The sequence below is a fragment of the Protopterus annectens genome, chromosome 10.part0 (assembly GCF_019279795.1).
Source record: "Protopterus annectens isolate FY-2018-M chromosome 10.part0, PAN1.0, whole genome shotgun sequence".
Classification (NCBI taxonomy): domain Eukaryota; kingdom Metazoa; phylum Chordata; order Ceratodontiformes; family Protopteridae; genus Protopterus; species Protopterus annectens.
Window position 1 is genome coordinate 883,279,592 of NC_056744.1, and position 18,634 is coordinate 883,298,225.

General features: G+C 44.9%; 1 protein-coding gene across 1 annotated transcript in view; it reads left to right on the plus strand.

The window, feature by feature from the left end:
• CCDC18 (coiled-coil domain containing 18) overlaps positions 1-18,634 on the plus strand; it is a 2,776,331-nt gene that overhangs the window by 1,055,582 nt on the left and 1,702,115 nt on the right. The window contains exon 8 of the mRNA XM_044086821.1: positions 5,724-5,858. Coding sequence (XP_043942756.1) covers positions 5,724-5,858 — 135 coding nt within the window. The remainder of the gene's footprint in view (positions 1-5,723; positions 5,859-18,634) is intronic.

The following is an 18,634-nucleotide window of genomic DNA, read 5'->3' on the forward strand; positions in this document are numbered from 1 at the left end:
TGCCTGGGACCTTTACACCTGCAGGACTCTTGTGCTGTATGCCATGGCTTCAGCCCTAGAGTCCTGCAGGAAAGAAAAAAACAAACTTATTTTAAGAGGTTTGCTTAAGCCTGAGGGTTCCCCTTCTGCTACTTCGGGCAAACCCTCTAAGGCTTCTAGGTCCTCGTCTCCAGCTTCTGAGTCAAGGCCTAAGGCTTCGAAACCTACTGCTACATCGGCTCCGGCTGGAGCCGATGAGTCTCGGACTGCAACTTCTGTGGTTCCCTCGGCTCCGGCTGGAGCCGAGGCATTGGAAATTCCTGGGTCGGAACCGACATCTAGAAAGAGGTCTAGGTCACCGTCCCTTGGCTCCGTTCATTCGGCTCCAGCGTCTCCCTTGCTGTCTGAACGGAGCCATAGATCTCACTCCTCTAGATCATCGAGGCTTTCGGATCATGACCTTCAGAGGGTAGTGAGTCGACTTCTTAAGTCCGAGGCACTGGCCCAAATGCTTCAGAGCCCGACTCATCAGTCGATGCTTGAGCCTATCCCTCAAAATGTTCCTCCTCCGACTCCTTTGATCTCGGAGCCGGGGCGTTTCGGAACCGAGACTGTGGTAGCGTCGGAACCGATACAATTGTCTTCGGTTCCGTCGTCGGCTCCGATTTCTTCCTTTGAAGAATCTCGGCGCCGGACTTCCCTCGTCTGCTCCGAGGGGGTGAGTGGCATTGGACCCTTGTCCGACCCCGCTCTCCCTCTCGGTGCTTCGGCGCTGGTGAGTTCGGCTCCGACATTGGCCTCGGAGCCATCACTGTCGGTGCCGAGGGAGGTTCTCAGCTTTTCGGAGCGGGGACCTCTGGCTCTGCCTGACAGGGGTGCTCGAGGTCATGCGGAGTGTGTTGGAACCTGGTTCAACTCCACAGTCGGCTCCGTCCCCCTCCCTCTTCGGTGCCTCAGGTTATGTCTACTCACTCCCTCATCCCAGACCGCAGAGAGCCAGCTCCTCAAGAATCCCCTGTGGGGATCTCATCCTCTTCTGAGGCCTCTCCTGAATTGGCAGGGGAGTCCCCTACGAAGAGAAAGTGTAAGAGGAAGCACATAGACTCACCTGAGTCTGTCACCTCTGACACAGATTTAGAGGATTCCGAGGGTTCCCCGTTCCCTTCTGAAGATGTCTCCTTTGCAGACATTCTAGAGATCCTGAAACAGAGGGGAAATTGGCCAGCCCTTAACCCTTCGGAGGATGAATCTGTGTATCTTGAGGTGTTTGGCTCTCGCCCTTCCACCTCCTGGGTGTCCCCCTTTGACCCCTCATGCAGGTGGTAGCAAAAGGCTTGGACGGCTCCTGACTCAGTGGACCCCACCCCCAGGAGACCTTCAAAGTTTATCACAGCACCAGCAGATAAGCAATGTTTGACCAAGGGAGTTTCTGTGGATGCTATGGTGGTAGCTGCTGCCACTAAGAAGGAACTAGCTGATCCTTCGGTGCCTGTCCATCCTCCTAACAAGGAATCTAGGTCTATGGACAGGTACGGGAAGCGGATGTTTTCGTCAGCGACCTTTGCTATGCGTTCGCTGAACTACCTATGCCATTTCACTCGTCTTCAAAGAGACTTGATCAAGGAAGCGAGTGAGATGTTGAAGGACCCTACAGCTGCGGGTTTTCAGGACAAGATGAACGCTCAGCTGGCTACCCTAAACTCTATAGCTAACTCCTCCATGTGCCTCCTTTCATATGCGGCTGATGGAGCGAGCAGAGCCGCAGGGACAGGTGTCGCCTTATGCCGGCATGCCTGGATGCGGCTATGCAATTTTGCGGACCCTTTTAAAACGTCTTTCACTAATTCCCGTTTGATGGATCATCTCTTTGGTCCTCAAGTGAAAGAAACCTTGACGAGGTGCGAGACGGATGGCAAAACTCTTTCTGCCGTCGGAGTCCGTTTTTCTACTCCTTCTAGGCCTTACCCCAAAGGCCAGAAAAGTGGGAAAATGTGGTTCCAAACAATCTCAAGGGACTTTGCCTGGCGACAGAGTCGGTTCCCTCCAGAGGCAGAGGGGGAACAATAATGGTAGACGCCGCCCTAGAGGCAGGGGGTCCGCAGAACCAGGGCAATCGAGAAACTTTTCCGATAAGCCCTTCCAGCATCCCTGAGGTGTTGCCCGACTGTCTACCTTCGGAGGCAGTCGGGGAAGATTGTCACTGTACCCAGAAGCCTGGCGATCCCTAACTCAAGACAAGTGGGTACAGTCCATCATTTCAAGGCTATTCCATTCCGTTCTTCGTATTCCAAATCAATCAAAAATCCCTTCCAGATGTTCCACCCGCTCAAAGGGATCAAGCAGCGTTGGAAATATCAAAGTTGCTTGCAAAAAGAGCCATTCAGCCAGTGCCAGCAGACCAGCAAGGATCCGGAATCTACTCCAAATTCTTTTTGGTTCCAAAGAAAACAGGGGACTGGAGACCCATTTTGGATCTTAGTATCTTGAACAAGTCAGTCAAGAAAACAAGATTTCGGATGGTCACGCTACAATCCATCCTACCCCTATTGGGAAAGGAAAACTGGATGTGCTCTATAGACCTCCAAGATGCGTACTATCATATAAAAATGAACAGACGCTCCAGGAGATACCTCCGCTTCCGGCTGGGAACCAGTCACTTTCAATTCAGAGCCCTGCCCTTTGGTCTCACCACTGCCCCCCAGGTGTTTACCAAATGCATGGCAGTGGTAGCTTCTCACCTGAGACGTCAAGGATTCCAGGTGTTTCCATATTTGGACGACTGGCTCCTCACAGCTCCTACCAAGCATCATCTTCTAATGGCCAGAGACTACACCTTTTGCATTTGTCAAAAGTTAGGCATCTCAATAAATTGCGAAAAGTCTGTTTTGTCGCCTTGTCGTGCTATTACCTTCATAGGCGCAAATCTAGACACAGTCAACATGTCTGCGAGACTAACAGACCAAAGAATAGCAGACATACGCAAACTGGTCTCCCTTCTCTTCCACAGCAACAGAGTCAAAGCCAGATTAGTTCTGAAAGTACTGGGGATTATGGCGGCTGCTATCCCTCTACTTCTATTAGCCAGATTCCACATGAGAATCCTTCAATGGATGCTCTTCACACAATGGTCGTACCAGCAACTTCCGATGTCCCACACCATTATGATTACGCAAGCATGCAAGAATCATCTTCTTTGGTGGATTTCTTCCCCCCAGCTCTTCCTGGGAAGACCCTTTGTTCCTTCCCCTCCGGTTGCTACTCTGACAACGGACGCCTCCCTGATCGGGTGGGGGGGGCATTATCAGGGCAGAACAGTCCAGGGCATATGGCAACCAGACGAACGCCACTTGCATATAAATGTTCTAGAGATGAGAGCAGTGCTTTTAGCATTGCAAGCCCTTCAAGACTCTCTTCCCTTGGGAACGATAGCAATCCAGACGGACAACATGTCTGTAGTGTGGTATATCAACAAACAAGGCAGAACCAGGTCCTATCCCCTATGTCGAGAAGCACTCAGACTGTGGCAATGGGCGATTTCTTCTCAGCGGTTTCTGATAGCAACGCACATCCCCGGGAAGTCCAATCTAATCGCGGACAAGTTGAGCAGAACTATCCTCATGCCTCACGAGTGGTCTCTGAAAGATTCTATTTTGGAGAAAATTTTTCTCAAGTGGGGTCAGCCTTGCTGCGACCTTTTTGCTACTCCCCAAAACAGCAAGTGCAGAGATTATTTCACCCTATTCCCATTACCAGGCCAGCCCAGCAGAGACGCTCTAGTCCAAGTTTGGCCCCGGGGTCTTCTGTATGCATTTCCTCCCTTCCCACTAATCTCTCAAGTGATACAGAAAGCTATCGCTCAGAAGGCCTCATTGATCCTCATTGCTCCTTACTGGCCTCGACAGGTTTGGTTCCCCTTTCTACATCAATTTCTGTTGGAGCAACCTTGGCATCTGGACCTAGTTCCAGATCTTTTGATCCATCAATCGGGTCAGTTACATCGCCCTCCCTCTCTGAACCTCACTGCTTGGTTCTTCCAATTCCAACCTTAGCCAGGCTTCCTCAAATATCTCCCTCTGTTCGAGATATTTTGATAGCTTCCCATAAATCTTCCACTCGGAAGATTTATCTTAGTAAGTGGAAACGTTTCGCCTATTGGGCTCAAGGAAAGGACATAGATCCTTTCACTGCTTCCATCCAAATAGTCCTTGACTTTCTAGCTGAACTCTTCCATGCAGGTTCATCTCCTTCTACTCTTAAAGTTCAATTGGCAGCTATATCTAACTTTCATGTGGGCACCTCAGATTCTGCCATCATGTCTCACAAGCTTTGCAAAGCTTTCTTGAAGGGAGTTTTTCTTCTTAGACCTCCTATAAGAAATCCTCCTCCCTCTTGGGACCTTAATTTAGTTCTCACATCTTTAATACTTCCCCCTTTTGAACCTGCAGCCTCCTGTTCAATGAAATTGCTATCCTGGAAGACTCTCTTTCTGGTAGCCATTACTTCAGCTAGAAGGGTCTCAGAGCTTCATGCACTCAGCAGTCGACCACCGTATCTTTTGTTTCATAAGGATAGGGTATCCTTACGGACCAATCCATCCTTTTTACCTAAAGTAGCCTCTGCGACAAATCTGAATCAAAACCTTGACCTCCCTGTGTTTTTTCCTAATTTTTCTAACCGGTCTGAACAAAAATTGCATTGGCTAGATGTCCATCGTCAATTAAGGTATTATTTGGATAGGACCAAACAGATCAGAAAAACTGACCAGTTGTTTGTCTCTTATGCAGAAGGCAGAAAGGGCCTTTCAGTTTTGAAGATATCACTTTCCAGATGGCTAACATCCCTGATTTCCTTTGTGTATGAAATTAGACACCAAAAGTTGCCTAACAAACCAAAGGCCCATTCGACTAGAGCTTTGGCTACTTCTATAGCTTTCCAAGACAGGCTGCCTATTGATACCATTTGTGCGGCAGCTACATGGGCTACTCCTCACACTTTCATTTCTCATTATAAGTTGGATTTAGCTTCTAGACATAGAGCTAATTTTGGTTCCACTGTACTCAAGAGTCTGTTCCGATAGGTCACCCGGGACAAGGTGCTAGGGACGCGGTCCCATCCAGCAAGAATAAAGGCGAGATGGACAACTTAACATATAGAAGTTATGTTCTTACCATAACGTTCCATGTTAGTTGTCTTCTTCTCGCCTTCTTTCTTAAGGCCCCACCCTCCTTCCCCCTAGCCTGGACAGACCTAGAGGAGTTTGATTGTGACCTCTCTTTCTTCCACCTCTATTGTATATATGTATATGCTATACTTTGCATATATTCCTTCATCAGTTTTCAGGTCACTTTCTTCCTTTCTTTTTATAGAGGTGGTTTTTCCCTTTTCCAGTAGTTCTGGATTTATTATTGGCTGGGCCTAGCTTACAAACGAGATCTGAGGTAATACACGCCTAGCATTGTGGGATATAAGGGGAGCCTCGAGCCGGTGGAACCAACTCTCGAGCTTTTAGAGTGGCCGAGTCGGAGCCGAGGTCGGCTCCGAACCCATCCAGCAAGAAAGAAGGCGAGAAGAAGACAACTAACATGGAACGTTATGGTAAGAACATAACTTCTATTTTGTTGTAAATATTTACAAATTTGAAATGCTGAGTCTTAATGTTTTGATTGCAAACCTCCTAAAAGGAGTGAGGTTTTGACCATGTGTAATGCATTTTTATGATGATAAAACTTGTTAATTATATTTAGCTGCAGATGAATCTAGACAATTTACAGTCGCAACTGAATGAACGAAACAAAGCAATCTCCACACTGCAACAACAACTAAGAGTGAAAGAGCAGCAAGTTGAATCACAGAATCTTGATCTGATGGAGGCTAAACAGGTAATGTTCCATTCTCTAAACTTTTTACTCACCACAAATTACTCATTTCTTACATTTGTTAGAGAACATTCCAGAATCAGGGTATAAAATTTGGAATTGTTTCTCAAAATCACCTGTGTAGATTAACATACTAGACTATGTGCATTAAAGTTATTATGCATTTTGTTTCTATGGTTTTGTTGAGTTTGATTTTAGCTGACCAGGTCTTGTTCAACAGTTAATAAACATAGAACATCCACATATCGTTATGTACATTGATGGCGTATCTTTAGATATTTTTTATCTGGAAGAATGATCCCTTCCATCAAGTGTGCATCTGTAATCACATAGTTCACCTGCATAACAGGTAGGGGCAGCTCATTATAATCATTGTTATGCAGCTCTTCAGAATCATTTCAGAGAATGACTGTCAACAACAGGACTTTCTTTGGGGAGGATTCTTGCAGAAGTGTAATGTTGCTGCTTCTTTGCTATCAACTGCTTTTCTAGCCTGCTGCTCCAGTGGTACTTACTTCAGTGTTAACATTAAAGAAACATTAGTCTTTCATTTCTGTATCCTGAGTAATAATGGCATCTTCCTGTCTATGTAAATGTGTAGCTTGGTGATTTTCTCATTATATGTAATCTAGATGGCTGCGTTTGCCTTCCTTCATAATTGATGAGCAAAATATATTTTTTTAACAGGAAAGCATAGTATATTTTTGCAGCTTTTTGGTACTGAAGTACCCTGTCTTGACTGCATGTGAGTGTATGTTAGAAAAATAGCAGCCTAAAACATTCATTTCAGGCATGCTTTTTGGCCAGTCATGATATGATATTAGTTTTGTGTAGTGTCAATCCAGTATGAAATAGTTTGGCCTCTTCAATACAGTAGAACTTCTTGGACACAGTTTGAAGTAAACTCGGCTCATAAAAACTTTTTCAGGGTGCACCTCCTTCCACTTAACTATAGTGCGCACTACACTGCCCCATACTCTAGAATTCTATCCCCCCCAACCTTGACTTAAGGGAGAACTCTTGAATACCTATCTTTCCACCAAACTAAAAACATGTATGTCCTCTTATTGGATGTGTTTATGCAACACCTGAGCATGAGCTTCGCCACTTTCCCCGAACAATAATCCAGTTCTCTACTAAAATTCCAAATTCTAATTTATCCTGTATTTCTCACAGTTTCATTCCTCCCTCACTTGACATCTTCTAACCTGTTTTCATAATCTTTATTCATAATCTTCCCCTGAAACCACCTACTCTACACATTCACAAAGTTATTACACACTTCAGTTATCCAGTGTGCTGCTAATTATTTTTACGTTTTCCACTCTACAGTGTAACTATGCAGTTTGAAAAATATATAACTAATTCTTAAAAATATGCATGCCTCTAATGCCTGCTGTGTTGACAATAGCCTTTACCTCAGTTGAACTGTCTTGGTCGACAAATATAAATAAATAGATAATGTTCTATTTCTGCTTGTTGAGCGAGCACCAGAAATGTTTGGCTCCTTTAAATTTGTTTTAGCAATTTATAACTCAACTTTATCTGCTGTGTGTCTGTCATCCAGCCCTTTATTCAGGTCATAGCTTTATTTTTTCAAGTTTTTTTTTTTTTTTTTAATCAGAAGTACAGACGTGATTCGTTCCCCCCATAATCCACAGTTTTATCATGCCTTCTCATTCAGTCTTCTGTTTTTGCTCTGTTGTTGGCTGTGTGTGGTATGTTCTTTACGATTGAAAGGCATACAATAAAGCTCACAGACAGTCGAATTCTCTTCCTTTAATGTCACAACCAAAGCACAAAAACAAAGCTCTGCATTAACGTTCTGAATTACGTTTTCATTTGTAAAATTTCAGGACTTGGTCTTGTGTGATAGCTGGAGCACACATCTGCTTAAATTTTACAAACGAAAGCGTAATTCAGAACGTTAATGCAGAGCTTTGTTTTTGTGCTTTGGTTGTGACATTAAAGGAAGAGAATTTGACTGTCTGCGAGCTTTATTGTACACCTTCCCAGGTCTATTATTTGTTTTACAAGTAATCTTTGTGGACTTAGTGCAATTTTCTTTGGATTCTTTACGATTGAGTTATTTTTGGTTTTCACTAGACTAGCAAATGTGCGTGTGTGCTTGAGAGAGAGAAAGATCTTGTCATTTCAAAGTATAGAACATTCTTCTGGTTTAAAAAAAATGAGTTACACAGTTATAAAATAACCACCACAGGGCAGGCATGTCTTTTGTTTAGGACCTAGCAACTTACAGGTTCATTGTGAAATCTGCAAAGGATTTGACAAGAAAAAACACTGGAGGCCTTGAGCATCTTGGCAAGCATTTGAGAATTCCAGACATTTCAATAATTGCCTTTTAGACTGGTGTACATCTTCTATAGGGAGCTTTGAATGGTATCCTTGGATCTCAATGATGTATGCTGATTTTTTTCACTGCACAGGTGAATCCTCCTGTTTCTAAATTACTGATTTTGCTTTGCTTTTCAAAGGAGTAGTACTTAAGAGATTAAGATGAATTATTTCCTTCCTGCATTCCTTAACTCTCATCATCTGGGAGCTGATGCAGACGTTTATTCCCTGCACAACAGTAGCTTTTTTCTAGGGTTATTTTTTCCCCTTGGGCTATAATTTTAGTAATTTTAGTAAAATGTATGTCCTTGAACAACATTTAAGACATACTGCCTTTTTTCAGTGTGATTGCATAGAAAGCTTCATTGTTTCTTTGCCTTCTGTGTCATTTGTGCCAGTGCTGTGGTATTGCATGCATAAATATGTAGCAGAAGGTTTTTTTTTTTACTTTGGAATCAGGATGTGCTTTCCTTGGAAAATGAATCTGTTCCTCTTAATTTACATCATTGAGATCCAGAGATACCATTCAAAGCTCCCTGTAGATGTACACAAAGACAATCATCGAAATGTCTGGAAAACTCAAATTAAATCAGTCAGTGGAAGGATGCCTTTAAGAGGCAGACAAGAAAAAGGACAGTTGTTACTCCTCTTGTCTCATTTGGTTATGACAGATGTTTTCCATGTTGCGTTCAGTGCATATATGGAATTATTGAAAAACACAGGGTTTGAAAGTCCTCCCTAAACCCAGACAAGATATACAGCCAAAAGGAAATGCAGGTTGTGGAATTGGCTTTGAAGGCATTAGTCGAATATTTGCATCAAGATATCCTTAATACAATTTGAAAGTGCCAAAGTAGCAAAGTATATTAACAGACAAGAGGAAGACTTCTCCTACCAGATCTTTAGAATGCCATTTAATGTGTGAGATATAACCTTGCCAGTGAATAACCAACCCATAGCGATTTTAAGATTACAGCTTTTTGCTAAACACACTTTGGTTCCACCTTGATCTCAAACAGCAGATGAATCAAAATCCAATGTCATTTTATTCTTCCTCAACTTGTGGGTTTCGGATCCGACCCTCGGACCCGACTCGGCTGCTTTACAAGCTTAGGATTCAAAGCTTGAGCTTCTCCTCTTCTACCTGTAATACCGCATTCCCCCAAATTACCTCAGATCTTGTTTCTGCTTGTTGTAGAAGCATCAAGGTTTCTTTGCCAATTTTCATATCTGAAGGTCCTGTGAGCCATTCTTTGGGCTGTTACTTGTTGTTCTTTCTTCCTCCTAACTTGGTACTTCAGAATTTAAAAAAAAAACAGTTTTAGTTAGTGTAGTTTTTCCCATTAGGGATTCTGTCTGTCCGCACTTCTTTACCTCCCTTTTTTCTTTTATCTTCTTTCTTTCTTTTGGGGGAAAAAAAACCCAAAAAACTAAGCTATTTACCATGGCTGATAAGTCAGATGAACAGATTTAAAAAAAAAAATGCACTTACTGTGGGTACAAGATCCATTATCTGATGTCCCCAGGGAGTGCGTTTACTTTCTGGGCCCAGTGCACCTAGACATTACTTGTATGTGAGTAGTTTCATCCGTGTTTGCTGGCGGATCATAAAAACAAGCTGGTTTTAAAGGTCTTGCTTCCATCTCCAGATGTTTTTCGTGTTTCACTGTTGCAGTCATCACACGGGTTATCTGCCTGCAGGTAGCCCTCAGTCGGCCCGAATACCAGAGTCTTGGGATTTCTGCATCAGATGTTGTCGCCTCTTCCATAACGTCAGGTCATCACGTGTGTAAAACATGCAGCTGACGCCATTACATCAGCTTTTCTTGCCGTGCGGGAGCCTGAAGCAGAAGTAGTTTGCAAGTGCCAGTCGGCCGCTACCTGAAATTTTCATTTTTCGAGTTTCAAACCTGAAGTCTTCTAAAGCTAAGTACCCCATTGGGGATCCTTTTTTCTTGCTCTAACCAACGTCAGAAAAAGTGAACAATCGTCTTGCCTGTGGAAAGCAAATACCTTACAGAGATTTTCATTCTTACTGCGTCATTTGTTTAGGCCCAGACCATGATGTTCCTCGCTGTAGGTTTTGTGCCTTGTTTCACGCCCAAACTATTCATCGTCAGGCTGTCTTTGTCGCTAAATTCTTTCGCTGTCATTCTCCATATTCTGAAATGGCTTCGATAAGCCATCCAACTACCGATCTTCCTAAAAAACGTAAGGATAAAGACAGACACAGACCGCATAGGTCTAAAACTGCCAACGACGCTTCTGTTAAGCTAGTCGCCAGTCCACCAGTACACAGTAAGGCACCTTTGCAGCCTCTGATACCCGCTTCCACAGATTCACAGGCCTCTGCTGAGACCCAGTCGGTGTCTGGTATGCCGCAAAATGCTTCTTTGACTATGGAACCTGTGGATGTCTCTACCTTGGATGGGTCCGGAGCCGCTGTGCAGGCACCGGCATCTGAGGGTGTATTCTGACCTTCTGATGTTTGCATTAAACAGACAGATTCGTTTTTGCCTAAAACTACTGAGTTTCTCAAGCCCAGAGTTCGCACTACGCCTACAAAACTGACTACCAAAGCACATGCTCAAACTCCCTTGCCACCAAAACAAATGCTTAGAATGGCTGAAGACCTTATAACTTTAATTAGGGGAAGCCAGCCTTCCCCCTCTAAAAGACAAATAATTGATTTTCCTTCTGATTCTGCAAACCATGAGTCCGATGACTCTGATCCCTCTGATTACCAGGACGTACCCTTATCTACCTATGTGGATTCAGATGCAGAGGATTCCATACCCTCTGCCTCCCCTCCAGAGGACTTTTCTTTTGGTGAAACCTTGCATACTTTAAGAGAACATTTCCACTGGGAATGCCAGGACTACCCTCAGTCCAAAAAGAGACTGAGAATTTTTAGACTTGCCTCAGCATAGGCCTCTAGCTATACCCCCTGTCAAGGACATTGTAGATGATGTCTTCATGGAATCCAGTCTTACTCCTGATACTTTACCACCAGCTCCTAGAAAGCCTGACAGGTACTACAGAGTACCTGACTCACAAATTTCTCTTTAAGAATCCCACTGCGGATCCAGAGACTATCTCACAGGGACCTAAAGGCATTAAGGCTACTACAGCCAAAAAACCTACCCCTTCGGACAGGGATTCTAGAGCTTTAGACAGATGGGGTAAGAAGGTATATACCTCTGCAACTCTTGCCATCAGGGCTTTGAATTACCTGTTTCACATGTTGAAGTGCCAGCAGCATATTATGGAATTAATTAAACAGAAAATGTTGTTGCTTCCAGATTGTACAGAAAATAAAGATTTACAAGAGTTAATGCATTTTGCAAACCAAGTTAGTAAACATACTTTACAGTGTGGTTTTGATGCCTTAGAATTATTTTGCAGGGCTGCTGTCACTGGGTCTGTACTGAGAAGGCATGCTTGGCTGAAGGAGCAAATCTTGCCAGACCGTGTCAAAGCAAAATTACTAGATGCTACATTAAACCAGGACAGTTTGATTGGCGCAAAAGCAGAAGTAGTTCTTAAAAAGATGGAGGAAAAAGCTAAATCCATGCTAACTATTAAAGATTTCTTACAGGTGCAGCCACCTAGATTCAGTAGCTGCTGGCCTTTTAAAGACTGGTCCTTTCCAGTCCCTCCCAGGCATTCTCAGCCCAAACTCAGGGGCAACAGGCCACCAAGACTACAGTCTCAGGGTATGCAGAGATCTAAACAATGGAGTGCTCCCTCCTCTAAAACAGGGAGTGGTAAGCCACCCCCGTATGGAAAAAGTTCACAATGACTTATCTGTCTTCCTTCCCAGCAACGCCCAAGTACTTGCACCCCTAGGAGGAAAACTCGCCCTGCATGCAAAAAAAAAATGGTTGTCAACTACCCAGGACCAATAGGTCCGAAAAACTGTATCTCAGGGATACAGATTCTACCTCCACTCACTGCCAACCCCAAGCGGGTTGCTAGACCTTCCTCCAAACCAGTGGGCAGAGGCTCAAAAACAAGTACTTTCTCTTCTCAGTATCAGGGCTATTCAACCTGTGCCAGTAGAGCAAAGGGGACAGGGTTTCTACTCCAGACTGTTCCTGGTGCCCAGAAAAGAGGGCTCTTGGCGCCTGATCCTAGATCTGTCAATTCTCAACACCTTCTTGGTGGTCCCAAAATTCAAAATGCTGACTCTGCAACAGCTTCTTCCTGTGCTAGCCAAGGATGTCTGGCTAGTCACCCTAGACTTAAGAAGCTTATATGCACATCCCATTAAGGGAATATTGCAGGAAATATCTACGTTTCAGGGCAGGTTCTATGCACTATCAGTTCTCTGCACTTCCCTTTGGCTTATCTACTGCGCCCAGCGTATTTCACAAAGTGCCTGGCTCCAGCCACTGCATACTGCAGGCAGAGAAATATTCAAATTTACCCATACATGGACTGTTGTCTAATTCAGGTGGACAGTCAGGAATTGCTACTTCAGCACCTGCCATTTGTAAAGAGACTTCTAACTTATCTGGGGTACACCATCAATGAAAAGAAATCACAACTGGTAACCAACCAAAAGATTGTATTCCTGGGAGCAAGCTTGAACACAACTTCCCAGATGGCATTCCTCACTCCAGAAAAATGGGTTTATTTGACAAACAACTTTAAACTAATGGCCACCAAAACCCCAGCTATCTGCAAAAAAAAATACTGCAAGCCTTAGGGTTCATGGCCTCATGCATTCTATTAATTCCATATGCAAAACTGCGTATGAGGAAACTTCAGTGGTACTTAAGTCTCTGGTGTCAACATTCTCAGGACCTGGAAACACTGATTCCTATCATTCCTTGTCTAAGGACAGAGTTCCTTTGGTGGGCAGAGGCATGCAACCCCAACAAGGGACTTCCTTTCACTCAACTCCTCGCCACCCAAACATTGACAACAGATGTATCAGACTATGCATGGGGGGCTCACATGGCAGGCAAATGGAGTCAAGGCAACTTCCCCTGCATATCAATCAAAAAGAAATGTTAGCTGTACAGAATGCTCTGACAGCCTTCAAATACCTTATCCTTTTAGGACAACTCCTGATAAAGACAGACAACACCACAGTTATGTTGTACATAAACAAGGGGAGAGGAACTCATTCCTACCCACTCTGCAGGTTAGTCATGGCCCTGTGGAATACAGCCTTCGGAAACCAAGTGCACCTGCAAGCTCAATTCCTGCCAAGCAAACAAAATTCACTGGCAGACGACTTAAGCAGAAATCTACTGGACCCACATGAGTAGAAGCTGGAACCCAACTCATTCAAACTTCTAATCCACAGGTGGGGGACACCAGATATGGACCTCTTTGCCTCCCCCCAAAACCATCAATTGAGCAAATTTTGCACCAGAAATCCCCACAGCCAAGTGTGGACATGGATGTCCGATCCTTTACATGGGAAAACCTCTCAATTTATGCCTTCCCCCTCTGCCCCTCCTCTCAAAAGTACTACTCAAGATCAAACAGGACAGGCCAAGGACAATCCTTATTGCCCCAGACTGGCCACGCCAGCACTGGTACCCACTCCTACGCAGTCTGACAGCAGTGCCACCCTGGCACCTACATCAGACCCTCTCCCTGCTGTACCAGCAGTAGGGACAGATTTTGCTTCCATAGCTGCAAACCCTGAACCTTGCAGCCTGGCTTATCCCCTGAATACACCACCAGCAACCCTCAGCAAACAGGTGATGGACGTCATCCTTGAGGCCAGAAGGCCTAGTACTAGAAAATCCTATTCAGAAAAATGGAAAAGATATTGTTCTTGGAGCCAGTCTCAAGGAAAGGACACAGCTATACCCACCTTACCTCAAATCCTAGATTACCTAGCAGAGCTACTCCACAAAGGCCTATCCTTTTCATCAATTAAAATTCATGCCTCTGCCATCTCAGCTCATTACAATACTGAGCCACCTCTATTTTCTCACTCTGTCATCAAACAGTTCCTGAGAGAGGAGCTAACATTTTAAGGCCCCCGAGGAGAGCTCCCACCCCTGCCTGGGACCTTAACTTTGTACTAGAGAAGCTCACGCTTCCTCCTTTTGAGCCTGCTGCTGCAGCAGTTTTAAAATTTCTCTCTTGGAAAACAGCCTTACTTCTAGCCATCACTTCAGCAAGAAGAGTGTCTGAGTTACAGGCACTAATGGCTGTGGAACCCTTCATTATTTTCCATGCGGACAGGGTTTCCCTCAGGACTAACCCATCATTTATGCCCAAGGTGGTATCCAGTGTGGCTTTAATCCAATCCATTGATAGGTTCATAGGTAGGTACTAGGCTGTTGGCCCTAGGGCCTACACAAGCCTAGCCAAAAAGGTACCCTGGCTTTCACCACCCAAGAAAATTATTTTCCTGTGCCCCTGTCAAGCAGAACCACAGAAGTGATCCCCGGGGTGAATTTCCTATTAATTTGCCAACCTTTTTCCCTAATCCTCAGATTAAAGGGGAAGGGATTCTTCACTCCTTGGATGTGCACAGACAGCTCAGGTTCTACCTTGACAGAACTAAACCTTTCAGAAAATCTGACCAGCTGTTAGTCAGCTTTGCTACAGGGGCAGAGGGCAAAGCCATTTCAAAGCAAACCATTTCCAAATAGCACACTGCATCCATTTCTGCTACAAACACCATGGAAAACCTACCCCACAGGGGATCAGAACTCATTCCACTAGGGCCACCTCAACCTCTACAGGATTTCTCAGGGGAGTCCCTACCAGGGACATCCTGGAAGCTGCAACCTGAAGTTCTGTACACACCTTTACCAAGTATTACCACTTACCTATTTTTTCTAAATCCAGAGCTGGATTTGCCACAGCAGTCTTACAAGGCCTGATAGCCAGCCCCAATACTTCTTGACTGCCTCCACCCTTCCTCAGCGTTGGGAACCAACCCAAGTGTGATGACTGCAACAGTGAAACACAAAGAACATAGTACAGTTGTGTATACTTACCAAAAATGTAGATGATCGAGTGTATTCACTGTTGCAGTCCTGGTTACCCTCCCTCCAGCCCCCTGACTTTTCTATTCTTTCTACCTATCCTCTTTTTGGCCATATCTTATGGCAGTGCTATTTACGCTTTACTGGAGGTGTTCCACACCATGTAATTGCTTCCTGTTTTGGGGGCTTCTGACATCTGGGGCAAGAAAAACTGATGTAATGGCGTCAGCTGCATGTTTTATACCCCTGACGACCTGATATCATGGAAGAGGCGACAGCATCCGATGCAGAAATCCCAAGACTCTGGTATTCCGGCTGACTGAGGGCTACCTGCAGGCAGATAACCCAAGTGTGATGACTACAGCAGTGAATACAATGAAACATCTACATTTATGGAAGGTGTACACAGCTGTACTTTTCTTCTTTTCCCTCCATTTCAGGAGCTCAGACCCCTGCTAAAAAAGACAAGGAGGCCCGGGAGCACAGAAAATATACCTGGACAGATCCACCTCTTCAACCTCTGAGGCAATAAAAAAGGCTTCAAAAAACCTTGGATACAAAGTCTATGGATCCAGCAGTTCCAGGCTGTTCTCCTCCACCGTGTAGTCAACTAACTTCCTTGGAGCCAATTGTTTTGACACAGGGATCTTCTTCCTGGGAGATCTCACCCAAAAGTCTGTCCAGCCCACCATCATCCTCCTCCTCCATCAGGTCGTCTCAAATTCTGTCCAAGAATGATGTAGATAGTTTGATGAGGCATTTTCTCAAGACATAGATCCAGATGTGGGTTTTGCCAGCTCCGTCCGTGACCGGATCTTTGAGCAGGCATTCACCCTTCTGTCCTGTAGCTCCTTCTCCAATCAGATCAGCTGCTTTGGAGTTGTCTGATCCGATGGTACAGAGAACCAAGATGTTGGAACTGGTAGTCATTATTCAACTCCAATCATTTCCTTGATGTGTTCGCCTCCGACCCCATTGGAGCTGCACACTTCTTGGACCCAAAGCCTTGACATAGAGTCTGGGGGGGCTTACTTCATCTGTAAAGTTTTCAGAGCCTCTAGGATCGACAGCTCGACTCTGACTCCCCCTTCGGAGTGGAGGGGTTCTGGGGCTTGGAAGAAGTCTACTCACATAGCTTCAGTTCCAGAGGGATGGATCTCAAGTTCTCAGAGTCCTTCTGCCTTCAAGGTGGTGTGGAGAGGGTTCTCTCCTATCCCAGGAGAATTCTGGTCCTCACCCTATCTGAACCGCTTCTCACCTCCTTGACATTTGTGACTGTGGCCTCACTTCTACCACCGGATCACATAGTTCAAGGAAGCCTTCAAGCTCTTCCCACCTGTGGAACACCAGATTTCTTCCAATACATCCACAGAGCATCCCACCGCAGAGGTCCCCTGGAAGAGAAAGTGTAAAAAGAAACACCTCGATTCCTCCCAGGAGTCTATCACAACAGACACTGATTTTGAGATAGGGAGGGGTCCCCAAGATCTCCACCTGATGTCTTCTTTGCAGACGTCTTAGAGATCCCCCATCAGAAATGTGGTTGTTCTGCCCAAAACCCTATTCCTGAGGAAATGGTGTTTTGGAGGCTTTTTGGTCCAGCCCATCTACATCTTGGGTGACCCCCCCCCCCAGCAGATGTTGTTATTGACCTAGTATCTACCAGGGAATGGAAGGAACTGGACATTGTAGAGCACATTCCCAGATGGGTGGATAGGATACTTAGTGCCCCCTTACAGATCTCACTGGTCCAAAGGGATCCCCGTAGATGCCATTGTTGTGGCAGCCACCAAAAAGCTGGCTAATGAAAGCTCCACTGTCCATCCCCCAAACAAGGAGTCTAGGGATTTGAACAGGTTTTGCAAGAGAGTTTACACTTTTGCCACCTTGGATTTGGGAGCACTGACTTGTTTATCTCCTTTATGAGGTTACAGAGGGACCTAGTCTAGGAACTGTCTAGCTCTGTCCCTGAATTCATGTCTAAAGACCTTTTCCTCTGGAATGGCCACTCTTCAATCAGTTTCCAATGCGTTCATGAGGTTAATTTGTTGCAAAGGGCACCTCAAGGGCTGCTGGTTCAGGCATTGCCATTAGGTGTCATGCTTGGATGCAGTTGTGTGACTTCACAGAACCTTTCAAGGCATCATTCATCAATGCAACTTTTGATGGATCATCCTTGTTTGGCCTCACAGTCAGGGACACACTTTGCCATAGAGAGAAAGATGGAAAGACCTTGTCTACCATTGGAGTCTGGTTTTCTACCCCATAAAGATCTTCTCCAGGAATCAATGTGGTGATAAAAAATTGTGGTTCAAGAAGTCTCAGGGTCCTTTACAGGAAACTTGGGGAGATTTTTCCCCAGAGGCAGAGAGGGAAACAGTTATAATGGAGAATGATGCCCTTTTGGCAGAGGAGGTCTGCAGAATCAAGGCTGTTGAGATTCATTCTCAGACAGACCTTTTCAACACCCCTGAAATGTGGGCTAACTGTCCTTCACTGGAGACAGTCGGAAGGTGCTTATACTCTCACCCAAAAACCTGGCTACCTATTGCAAACAACCAATGGATTCAAAGGATCGCATCCAGAGATTACTCCATTCCCTTTTTAAATTTTCCCAAACCAAGAGCTTACCTCTGTGATGTTGCACCCAATCAGAGGGAGGCAGCAGCTGTAGAAGTTTCAAAGCTGCTTCAACAGAGAGTCATCCAGGAAATCCCTCCTGACCAAATCCGGTTGGGTATCTACTGAATATTCTTTTAGTGCTAAAAAAAGACAGGGGACCTAAGGCCAAATCTGGATCTGACATCTCTGAGCAAAGCAGTAAAGAACTTGAAATTCAAGATGGTCACTGTCCTGTTCATTCTACCTCTACTGAAATTGGATGACTGGATGTGCTCTGTAGACCTGAAGAATGTGTGCTACCATATCAAAATGGACAGACACTCCAAAAGGTATCTTCAAGCTAGGGGCTAGCTGTTATCAATTCAGAGTGCTTCCATTTGATCTCACCACACCCCCCAGGTGTTCACCAAATGCATGGCAGTAGTCGCAGCTCACCTCAGACTGCAGGGATTACATGTATTTCCTTACCTGGGCGACTGGCTCCTAACAGCTCCAACCAGGCATCTACTCACCCAAGTCAGGGACTAACTGTTACAGTTAGCTCCCACTTTTGGCATAACCATCAACTGAAGAAATTGCAGTTACAACCTGTTGAAACCCTAAACTTTGTAGGAGTGCATTTGGATGCAACCAAAACTTTGACCTACCTGACTCCAGACAGGATTTCAAATTTAAGGCTACATATCGGACAGATTCTGGAAATACCAGATGTTCTTCGTGTTCCACTGTTGCAGTCATTACATTTGGGTTATCTGCTTGCAGTAGCCCTCAGTCAGCCTGATTAACAAAGTCTTTGGTCCTGTGTCAAATGCTGTCCCTTCTTCCATGACGTCAGGG